At 38.1% G+C, this 12,231-nt stretch overlaps 1 protein-coding gene across 2 annotated transcripts in view; it reads left to right on the forward strand.

Moving 5' to 3' along the window:
• The window catches only part of DYNC1I1 (dynein cytoplasmic 1 intermediate chain 1), a 313,529-nt gene extending 311,537 nt beyond the window's left edge, over positions 1-1,992 (forward strand). For both annotated transcript variants that reach the window (XM_030307990.1, XM_030307991.1), the window contains one exon: positions 1,310-1,992. In XM_030307990.1, coding sequence (XP_030163850.1) covers positions 1,310-1,420 — 111 coding nt within the window. In that variant the 3' untranslated portion in view covers positions 1,421-1,992. The remainder of the gene's footprint in view (positions 1-1,309) is intronic.
• Positions 1,993-12,231: the final 10,239 nt, after the last annotated feature.

A 12,231-nucleotide genomic window follows, 5' to 3' on the forward strand; every position in this document is an offset into this window, starting at 1 on the left:
ACAACACTAATTGCAAGATATACTCTGTAGACTGCTGATGACATCCCCCAAAAAGTTGTCTTAGCATCTGACATTATCATCCCCTGTAATAAAAATGTTAAGTTCTAATCATTTAGCTGTATATAGTGGGTAACTTTTCAGCTATAAAAATGATCTCAAAGCTTAGCTTTATTTGCTTCCTGTTTTTTATTTTCAAAAATGTATATTGAGACGAATGTGTTATTAATGTTTATAGAACCTAGTACCTATAGATGGATTATACCCTCTTACAGGGCAATCCTCTAAGAAAATCACTCTACATTCTGCATCAATTTTATTCTATATAAAAACCATTCAGACTTCTACTTGATCATGCTTCTCATCATCAAATACTTCTCTATTCTATTCCAAACATTCGCAATGTATCTTTAAGCAGTTCATTTCTGGATGCTGTGTAGAGAAATCACTATCCTTTAAATCAGCTAACAGAATTTATACATGTAGCTTGTATCCGGTGGGATTAATTTTCTCCTCACTGAATTGTGCATAGAAGAAGATATGCTTTGGGAAATCTTATAAACCTCCCTTTTTTGGCAAACCAGTATAGGATACTGTCTAGAGATGCAGATACTGGAGTTAGATGGCACTGGCATTGATATTTGCTAGCTACACAACCTTAGATGATTTAATCTTTCTGTGCCTCGATTTCTTCTTCTGTAAAAAGGAAATACCAAGATTACCCTACCTAGGGCTGTGAGGTATGGGTTAATACATGTAAAGCACTTAGAACAGAACTCTTGGCAAATGTTAGCTACTTATCACCATGTAAGATCTTGCTGAAAAAGCCGTATCATTATTTCATAGTAAGATTTCTTTGTATATGTAAGCTATACTTTTGCCATGCATATTAGCACATTAGCAACACTTTTAAGAAAGGATCAATAGCATTGACTTAGAAAGGCAACACCACAGTTATTTCAAAATCCTAGACAATTATATGCAATTTTTATCTGCTATGTTCACTTTAACTCTGGTCTTATAATGAATTTTCATTACTGAAAGTTCTTTAACTGGCTACTGTAATTGTATAGTTTACAAAAGTTTTTTTTTTTTTTTTTTTTTTTAAGTTTCATAAATTCCATGAGTCACTTTATTCTCTTAAGTTGTCAGTTTAAGAGCAACACTTCAGGGCCAATTCAAGGAAGACGAAGATCTGGTTTCCTTTATATTCCAAGGGAAATGGCTGCTTCAGGAGGAACAGTCCTGTGGGCGTCAAGCTTTCAGTCCTTTAAGATCCCTTGTTCACCATTTTCCATTAATCGCTTTGCAGCTTGCAGTTCCCCACAATGATGAATGGACCCGATTTGCCAGGACCCTCGTGGAGATTCGTGCCAACAGAGCTGATAGCGAGGAGGAAGGCACCGTTGAGTTATCTGCCTAATGGAAACCAACCATCCCCACCCTAGCCCCCACCTTCGCCTTCTAGAACTCAGCTCTGCAGTCATCGATTCCACTTGTATCCAGTGTCCATTCAGTAACAGTGTTGTGTGACATTTTGGGTGTCATATTGTGCCAGCTTTGCTCCAAGTATTCCAAATGTATCCCACCCTGCTTTCCCCTGACCTGAAATTCACCAGATCATTTCTATCTTTCTATTTGTCTCAAAAATGGGGGGGAGGGGAGGGGAAGGCTTTACGGGTTTAGTTGTTGCCTTTTAACTACTTAGTAGCTGTATTTAATAGCTGGAAACCTCTGGTTAAATTTGTTCTTACATGCACTTCTGGCATAGTCCTATTAAATCCATATGAAGCCAGATATGATCAGGTGCAGATGTGGCGTGCTTCATGATATGGCACAGGGCCAAAGACTTGAGATGTGGTGTTTTACATGGTGACTCACATTATGAACGGATTTACTAGAAGAACATTGCTGCTCCTTATTTATTGTGGTGTGCTGCATGGAACATATTGATTTGAAAGCATTAAAATAAACGATCCTAGAGCATGTGCATAATGAGAGGACTGTATTGTCTCTCTGCTGCTGTTGAGGTTACATTAAGTTCCAAAGAACAATTACAGTATGCCAGTTCCACGGAGGACAAGAAATCTTTAGAGATTCGTTGCAATGAACGGAATGAATTTTAATGCCTATTATTTCTAGGTACTTTGACAATATTTCAAATATAGTTGACCATTGATACTTGTCATTCAAGCTAACACAGTCCAACAAGAGTCTGTAGTTCCTGAATATGACACCAGTATTGCCAATAAAACGTTCCAAACCAGGTCTGCACCAGCGTGGATAAATCCTGTGCTTGGGGAAAGACTGATTCGAATGTTGCTATGACAAGGGGGTGGGGGAGATACGTTAGGGCCATGTTAAAGATTGATAATGAACTTATAGGCAACCAGCCTGGTTGGACTTAAACCAAGACTCTGGTTTTATTTTTACGAGGGAATGTGTGTGGTTTTCTGGAAAGCTTTCCCTTATCTCCTTTACCCGAGCCACTCTTGCCCCAAGACGGTCTCAAATGTTAAAATAAGAAAAACAGGTTAAGATGGAGATATACCAAACGGTCTACATATTTCTTTTTAAAAATTTACACCGTAAATTTATGTTTCTTGCTATTGGACTTGGAAATATGTCTGTAAACAATTTTAACAGAAAATTTTCTCAAAAATCATTTCATGCCTAGAGAGAATTAAAACATCTTAAGACAGACTTTCAGTTTTTCAGGGAGAGAATCTCCACGGTGCTTTGGTGGTAGGGACTCCTTGAACTGTGAGATTTCTTTTAAAAATAATGATATGCTTTTTCTTGAAGTGCCATATGGTATATAGATATTGAAATTCTTTGAAGGCAGGAATTAAATTTTTAAAAATAAAATATGAGGGTCTTAAATAGGTTTAAAAACAACCCAATAAAAGCATCAGGGGGAAAAAAAAGTCTCTCAAGCTTATACTACACGACCAAGAATAAAGCAATAACCCATATGTAGCTATTACAGACCAAACTCTGATTCCATGAGTAAAGACTGAAAAGTACAAAGGCCAGAACCCCTTGTAGTAAGCACGTGAAACATTGCATGAGTTTATATACATATGCATCCCACTGTGGTAGCTAGTCTCCAAAATAGTCTTGCATAGTGCTGTTCCATGGGGAATCTGGGCTGACCTGGTATAAATGATGGAATATGGAGGAAGTGATGCTGTGTGGGGTCCAGGACACGGTTGTGAGAAGACTTATAGCTTCCTTCTAGGTCTCTGGGCATACTCATTCTTGGTCCCTAAGCCAAGAAGTACAAGTATCTGTAAAAGAAGCACAACTATCCTGAGACCTCTGGGCCACACACAGGCCTGAGGTGACCATGTAGAGGCCATGAGGATAGACAGACTCCCAGCCAGCCCGCAACTATTCAAGTCATCCCGGCTTGTGTCCTGGAAGGGATGTGGCGGCCATGAAAATTTGCCTCTCTGATCTCCTACTGCAGAGAGTGTAACTGACAGCTCCAGCTGCTTTGCTTTGAAATCCACCCCCATGTTTGCTGAAGGTCATGCTTTCCACAGGTTTCTCTCATCTGACTAGAGCACGGCAGGGATACTGAGGGAGGCCTGTTCCTAGGAGATGTAAAACTTCCCTGAGAGGTATTTTGCTCAGGGACTCCCCGTAAGCACTACTGAAACTTTATAGAACTGTACTGCAATCTAAAACTAATCTTCTGTCCTCCTTCTCTCCCTCCCTCCTATCTTCTCTCTCTCAGGGTCAGACCAATATCACTGTCTGATGGCTTGCCCAACATGATCTAGGTGGGGACGACATGCTGGGCCTGATAAGAGAGTAAAGAGATTGACTATTCGCCAAAAGAGTTGCAAGAATTAACATATACCATTAGGGGCCAGGGGAGTAGCACTGAAATTGGATTTTGAGGAGTTTAAGGGAACCAGAATGTAAGACTGGATAGGCAAGAATCCACTGACTTTGAGATACTTTTTCAGGATATGTGATTTTATACTCTGGCAACGACCCCAGAGGAGGATGGTTGATACAGTAGTTCTTAGAAGTCTTGAAAAGCCTTCACTTCATGAAGTGAAAATGTCTGAGTTGCCCTGACGGATAGTACAGAAAGGAACAAAGAGGTTGAAGGAAGTATATAGGTTAGAATGGATATATTATGTAAGGCTAGAAGACACATCCAAGAATTATATTCCATAGGGAGGCCCAGAGCACACACTCTTCACCAACGCCATCAGCAACGAGCCAGTGAGAAAAGCATAAGCATCTCTAGGAATTTTAGTGGTGACCTTCTCTGTACACCAAGGCTGAGAGGCAGTCACAGAGCAGGACTTCTTAGTATCTATGGGGATGATAAGACCCTAGAATAACAGTGGCTAGTTAACTGGTGGTAGTCAACCCCCAGAAGCCAGGAAGCCACAATGACTGTAATGGCCAGCTAGATCAGAGGAACAGCTAAGGAGGCTTTACCCATCCAAAGAACAAGGCATCCTAAGAGAAAGACAGGTCAGCTCAAATGGCGCTTAACATCTATCACCAAAAACATAAAAGCAAGAATGGAGGAGCAAGAAGCTGAAGGCAGTTACCTCAATAGAAAATCACAATCCTTTGCTCATTACCCAGACCTGAGCGAATTTTTTTGATCTAGAACTCACCAACTGAAGACGTGTCTAGCTTGCTAGCAAGAAGGACATCATGGCAAACATGTATTGTGACGACTTCCTCAGTCCTTCCCTGAAGGGACCTATGGCCATTGATTCAGAGCAATGCACAACGCAGAAAGAAAAATCAGATACCTCGACAACTATTGGATACAGGGTCTCAGTTCAGACTGAAACCCAAATCTGTGTCACAGTCCCCAGTTAGACCGGTAATTTATGGTGACTAGGCAGTATATAAAGTCCTCACTCATTTCTAGGTCACAATGGGGTTATTAGGTCTGTGACCCACACAGTGAACATTTCCCCAATCCCTATGTGTTCAACTGGAACTAACATATTTGGCATTGGGTCCCTGGCCTCTGGAGTAAGAGCTACACAGAAGGAAGGCCAAGTGGAGATCTCTGAAACTGCCACACTCCGCCTCCTCCTGCCAAGACAGTAAATGAAAAACATTACATCTCAGGGTAGGGCTGAGAGCATGGCAAACATTAGTGATGTTTTTAAAGCCCTAGAAGATGCAGAGTGGTGGTCCCTGACATTTATTCATTTAATACACCAGTCTGGCCCCTTCATAAACTAGATGGATCTTGGAGAATAACTGGAGTAGTGCAAGCTAAACCAAGTAGGAGCTCTGATCATAGCTGCTGTGTCATATGTGAAATCTTTCTTGGAACAGATTAATAAGGCCTCTGGTACATGGTATGTGGCTGACTGATGAATGCATTACTTTCTATTCCAACTATATAATAAGATCAGAAAGAGTTTATACTTATGCGGGAATAAGAACAATATTCATTTACACTTTTGTCTCTGTTCACTTCTTATCCTACACCATATTCTATGTAGGTCTGGACTTGACTGAACACCCAGAGAACATTACACTAATCCATCACATCAATGGCATCACGCTGATTGGGCAGGATAAACAAGGGTTGACTAATGCACCAGAAGTCCAATAAGGTATATATACTCCAGAGGGTGGGAGATAATTTCAAGGAAGATGTGGGAACTCACTACTTCAGGGGAGTTTTTAGAAATCCAATGGATAGGTCTATGCTGGGATATCCCTTAGAACTCGCAACACAAGAGGGAGGCACAGCACCTGGTAGGCCTCTGTGGGTTCTCAAGGCAACACACTCCATGTCTAAGAATACTGCTCTGGTCTGTTGTTATACCAGGTGGCTTCCAAGGTTTTGAGTAGGGCTCAGAATAAGAAATGACCTTGCAGCAGATCTAAACTGCAGTGCAAGGAGCTCTACTCAGCCATTCAACCAGCTGATGCCATGGTATTAGAAATGTCAATGGTGGGAAAAAAATATGGCAACTTATGGCAGGCCCCAGTAGGGAAATTAAAACAGTGGCCCATGGGTTCCAAAGGAAAGTCATGCTATCTGAAGCAAAGAATTAGGTGACTTTTGAGAAATAGCTCCTGGCATGTGACTGGGTGATGGAAGAGGTAGAGCTCTTCACCATGGAATATGAAGATACCAGACATCCAAACAGCCCATTATAAGTCGACTCCTGTCAGCCTCACCATGTCATAAAGTCAGAAAGATCCACCTGAAACCTCTTCCATAAGAAGGAAATTGTGCATTCAGGATGTACATCTGAGCAGAACCAGAGGGCATGAGGACGCTGCATGAGCAAGGAACCCAGAAGTCCAATGTCACCCAACAGGATTTCACCAGCACCTCTTTCCCATGCTACACAGAAGGAAGGCCATGCTTGTGTACATGGTCATATGTGGGGATTATGGGTTTGGTAGGACTGGCTGAAAAAAGAGGAAAGGTCAGAGCCTGGTTTACCTATGGATGACGGCTGGGGCACCTGGGTGGCTCAGTTGGTTGAGCATCTGACTTCAGCTCAGATCATAATCTCATGGTTCATGAGTTCGAGCCCTGCAGTGGGCTCTCTGCAGTCAGGGCGGAGCCTGCTTCAGATCCTCTGCACCCCCTTCTCTCTGCCCTTCCCCTGCTCAGGCTCTCTCTCTCTCTCAAAAATAAGAGAGGGAGAGAGGGAGAGGAGAGAAGGAAGGAAAAGAAAAGGAAGGACAGGGCGAGTCGAGGGACGGGAGAGGAGGGAACGAAAGAAGAAAGAAAGAAAAGAAAAAGACAGAGAAAGAAAAAAGAAGAAGAAAGAGGAAAGAAAAAGAAAAAAAAAAAAAAAAAAAAAAAGAAAAAAAAGAAAGAAAGAAAGAAGAAAGAAAAAAAAAAAAGAAAGAAAGAAAAGAAAGAAAGAAAGAAAGAAAGAAAAAAAAAAAGAAAGAAAGAAAGAAAAAGAAAGACAAAGAAAGAAAAGAAAAGGAAAAAAGAATGGATGACAGCTACATTATAACCATTTTCAAGGGTGACCTTGGAAGACAGTAAAGAGGGAAAAACTTTCCAATCGATGGAGCTGTGAGTTATACACACAGTCACATACTTTGTGTGGAAGGACAAGTGGCCAGAAGTAAGTACATACACGCATCACTGCCCTAGGCCAAGCCCCCATCACCTCACTCATGAATTCTTGAAGTGATCTCCTAACTGACCTCCTGGCTTCCACCTGTGACCTCTTCAGCCTCTTCTCAATATAGTCACTTGAATGATACTGTTACAACACTTAACTCCTCAGGCAAAGCATACCAATGGCATAAATCACAAGGATGTAAAGAACAGCTTAGGGAATATAGTCAATGATATTTTAATAACTTGTATGGTGACAGATGGTGACTACACTTACCGTGCTAAGCATTTTGTAATGTATTAAATGTCAAATCACTATGTTGAACACCTGAAACCAATATAACATGAGATGTCAACTCTAGTTCAATAAAAAACAAACCAAAACAAAACACAAAAATGGCTTTCACATCACTTGGAGTAAAAGTCAAAATCCTGATAGCGGCCCACAGGCCCCCATAAGATTTGACTCTTACTTGTTATCTGATCTTACTTACATCCTGTTACTTAATCTTTTCTAAACCACTCCCGTTTCTCTGACCTCACTCTTTGACACATCAAGCACTTCTAGTCATAGGGCCTTTGTACTCATTGTTTCTTCTGTCCAGAAGGCTGAAAGCCCTGAGTTTACAAACCTCCATGCACATATTTCAAAATTTCACCCTTTAATATAATTAAGGTCATTCCTCTGATTTTTCAACTAACCGTTTATCTGTGAAAGTAATAGGTTCCCTAACAGCTTAACATCAACATCAATAAGAAGTCATAGTTTAAAGTAACAACAAACACCTGAAGATGAGTTTAAAAGCGTCTGATGCTCCCAATTAGAGTACTGAAAGAGAGGGAGAATTAAAAATTATAAGTCAAATTAAAATGAGAAAAAGTGTTTTTCTATTTTTATTGAGGTGTAATTCACATACAATAAAATACACAGATGTGGAGTGTTTGGGTCAACAAGTTTTAACAACTGTGTACATTCATGTAACCAGCAGACAAAACAAGATACAGAACATTTTAATAAGGACAGAAATTCTCTCATGGCCCTTTCTTGCAATCGTTTTGATTTCTGTCGACACAGATTAGTTTTGCCTGTTACGTTGTTAAACTTCATGTAAGTGAAATAACACAGCATGTCTTACTTTTATGACTAGATTATTTTGCTTGACAGAATTCCTTTGAAATTCGTCCATGTGCTGAATATTTGAGTAATATGTTCCTTTTAATTGCTGACTGGTATTCCATTTTACAGCTAGTCTGCAATTCATCTATTCGCTCACCAGCTATTGAACATTAGTATTTCGAGTTGGAAGACTTTTTGTCTAGCATTGCTACGAATATTCTAGTACAGTTCTTTTTGTAGGCAACATGTTTTCTTAGGTAAACTGGGAGTGGAATTTCTAGGTCATATGTGGATCTTTGTTTAACTTTCCAGGAAACTTGGTAAGCGCTCTCCAAGGTGGCTGTACCATTTCCCATTGCCACCAACAAAGCATCAGAGTTCCAGCTGTACCAAACTGCTCCAGTATCTAGTATTGTTGGTCTTTTTCATTTTGGCCATTTGGGTGGGTATGAAACACTATCAGGCTGTGGTTTTAGTTTGCATATATGTGATGACTGGGGGTTTTGAGCACCTCTGTATGTGCTTATTGGCCATTCTTACGTGTCGTATTACATCTTTTTCTGTGAAACAGCTCCTCAAATATTTTGGCCATTTTTAAACACTGGATTTTATTATTAAAGGAAGTTCTTTATATAATCCCTATAGAACTCCTTTGTCAGATATATGTGTTACAAATATTTTTCCCAATCTGTGACTTAGAATTTCATTCCCTTAAAATACTGTGATATGCAAAAATGTCAAGTTTTGTTGCAATCCAATTTGCCCATTTTTATCCTCTCCAATTAGTATTTTATGGTTCTTCCTAGCAACTCTTTGCTTGCCTCAGATCACAAAGATACTATCTTGTTTTTTTCTGAACATTTTACTATTTTAGGCTTTACATTTAGCTCTATGATGAATCTTAATGTTTGCGTATGGAATGAGGCAGTGGTCAAAACTGATTATTTTTTTAAGTTTGTGGATATTTAGCTAGTCTGGCAATATATACTAACAAATCATTTTCTTTTTGATCATTAAATTGAATTAGCATCCTTGGTAAAAAGTCAATTGATGATTACATACAGGTAATTTTTTTTAATGTTTATTTTTGAGAGAGAGCATGTGTGTGCACATGAGAATGGCGGGGTGTCGGGGGGCAGCCACAAGGGAGAGATAGAATCCCAAGCAGGCTCTGCACTTGTTCCCATGAACAACGAAATCCGGACCTGAGCCAAAATCAAGACGCTTAACCGACTGAGCCACTCAGGTGCCCCTACATACAGGTATTTTTATGGAACCGCTATCCTATTTCATTGAGCAATTTGTTTTTATATAATACATTGTCTTATTGCTATAGCCTTTACTAAGTCTTGAAATCAGGTAGTGTAAGTTCTCCAAATTTGTTATTCATTTTGAAAGACTGTTTTAGCTATGCTAGATCTTTTGTGTTTCTATGTAATTTTAGAATCATTGAAAAATGTAAAAAAGAAAACCGTGTTGTTTGGCTTTCATTTAATCTATATGCTATTTTGGAAGAATGAACATACTAACAATTTTGCATCTTCCAACCCATTAACAGGTTATGTTTTTCCATTCATTGAGTCTTCTTTACCTCACAACAGTTTTTAGTATGTAGGTTGTGCACATCTTTAGGATTTATTCCTAGGTACTTAATTTCTTTATTCTATTGTAAGTGTTGTAATTTAGATTTTATTTTTCAAATAGTTTTTGCCAGTTTTCAGAAATAAAATGTTTTTTGTATATTGACCTTATATTTTGCAAATTTACTAAGTATATTATTTCTAGATTTCATAGATTCTATTATTACATATAAAATTGTACTGAGAATAATGAAAACTGTATTTCTTCCTTTCCAGCCTTTTTTTTTTCTTGCCTTACAACACTAGCTAGCGCTTCTAGCTCAATGTTGTCCTGAAGAGGTAAAGGAAGACATCCTTACCTTTTTCCTGATCTTACTATAAGAGTTGCAATGTTTCACTTTTATCATGAGGAAATTACATTTTATTCTTAGCTTATTGAAAGGCTTTATTATGAATAGGTTATACTTCTGTTCTTCATCTACTGATACAGTCATAGAATTTTTCCATCTACTCTATTTATGTGATGAATTACACTGGGTGATTGTTTTTTTTTGAATGTTAATCCAACCTTGCCATCCTGGCATAAATGTCATTTGATCAAAATACATTACTAGATTCTATTTGCTAATAATTTTTTAAAAATGTTTATTTTTGAGAGAGAGACAGAGCACGAGTCATGGAGGGGCAGAGAGCAAGGAAGACACAGAATCCGAAGCAGGCTCCAGGCTCTGAGTTGTCAGCACAGAGCCCAATATAGAGCTTGAACTCATGAACCACAAGATCATGAACCGAGCCAAAGTCGGATGCTTAACTGACTGAGCCACCCAGGTGTCCCCTATTTGCTGATAACTTAAGAAATTTCCCATAATTTTTCCTTAAGGATACTGGTCTTTAATTTTCTATTCTTGTAATGTCTTTGTCAGTCTTAATTATATGATTATGTTTACATGAGACCTGAGAAATGTTCCCACATCCTCTATTTTGTGCAAGAGTGTAATAATGGTATTAATTCTTCTTTAAATTTTTGATAGAATTAACTGGTGAAGACATGTGGCCCTGGAGTTTTATTTAGAAGGAAGTTTTTCCATAACAAATTCATTTATTTAATAGAAATAGAGCTATTCAGATTTTCTATTTCTTTTTCGTTCCATTTTGGTAAGTTGTGTTTCTTCAAGAAGTGTCCATTTGTCAAATTCATTAACATTCATCTTCTATTCCATCATTATACACATATATATATGATCATAGTGATGTCTTCTTTTTAATTCTTGATATATTGGTAATTTGTCTTTTTAAAAAAATAGTCTTGTTAATTATCAATGTTGTTAATCTGTTAAAGAATTGGCTTTTGGAATTGCCTATTTTTCTCTATTTAGTTTGTCCATTTTTTCTTCTTTCTACTTTGGATTTAATTTGCCCTTTTTTCTTACTTCCTAAAGTGGAAATTAGATCATTGGTTGTAAAACACTTGTTTTCTTCTAATTTAGGCCTTTAAAGTTATAAAAATCTCTCTAAGTACTGCCTTTACAGTATGTATCCCACCAATTTTGATGTGTTGTGTTTTTGTTATCATTCTGTTCAAAATATTTTCTAATTTCCGTTGTAATGTATTATTTGACCCATGGGCTTTATAGAAGTGTGTTTAACTTCAAAATATTTGGAAAGCTTTCCAGGTATCTTTGTTTTTATTTCTAGTTTGATTCTGCTTGGTAAGAAAACATACAGAGTAAGAAATACTCTATATTTCAAATCCTCCGAAATTTATTAAGATTTATTTTATGGGCCAGCATATGGTCTAGCTCGGTCAATGTTCCATGTGCACTTAAAAAGAATGTGAATTCTTCAGATACTGGGCCTGTGGTTCTAAAAATGTCAAATAGATTAAATTGCCTGAGAGTATGGTTTCAATCTTCTGTAATCTTACTGATTATTTTCTGTTCTATCAATTTCTGAGAAGGGAATGTTAAAATATGCAAATATGGCTGTGATTTGTCTATTTACCCTTCAGTTCTGTTTTTACTCATGCACTTTGAAGCTCTGTTACTAGATACTTAAATATTTCGTTTATTATATCCTCTCGATAACTGACCCTTTTATTATTTTGAAATCTCCCTCTAGTGTCCTTTCATTTTAGCCTGAATTCTTTGGAGCCTACTATAAGGCAGGGCTGCTGGTGACAAACTGTCAGGTTTTGCTTATCTGGGAATATTATTTCTCCCTCATCTTTGAGGAATAATTTTATCAGAAGTAGAAATCTTCATTGACAGATTTTTTTTTTAACATGTTGAATATTTCATCCCACTGCCTTCTGGCTTCTATGGCTTCAGATAAGATATCAGCTGCTAATCTTATTTAGGCTCCTTCGTATATGAGGAGTTGCTTCTTTCTTGTAGCTTCAAGATGGCCTCCTGGGTTTTGACTTTTGACAGTTTGATTAT

The sequence above is a fragment of the Lynx canadensis genome, chromosome A2, assembly GCF_007474595.2.
Source record: "Lynx canadensis isolate LIC74 chromosome A2, mLynCan4.pri.v2, whole genome shotgun sequence".
Lineage (NCBI taxonomy): Eukaryota > Metazoa > Chordata > Mammalia > Carnivora > Felidae > Lynx > Lynx canadensis.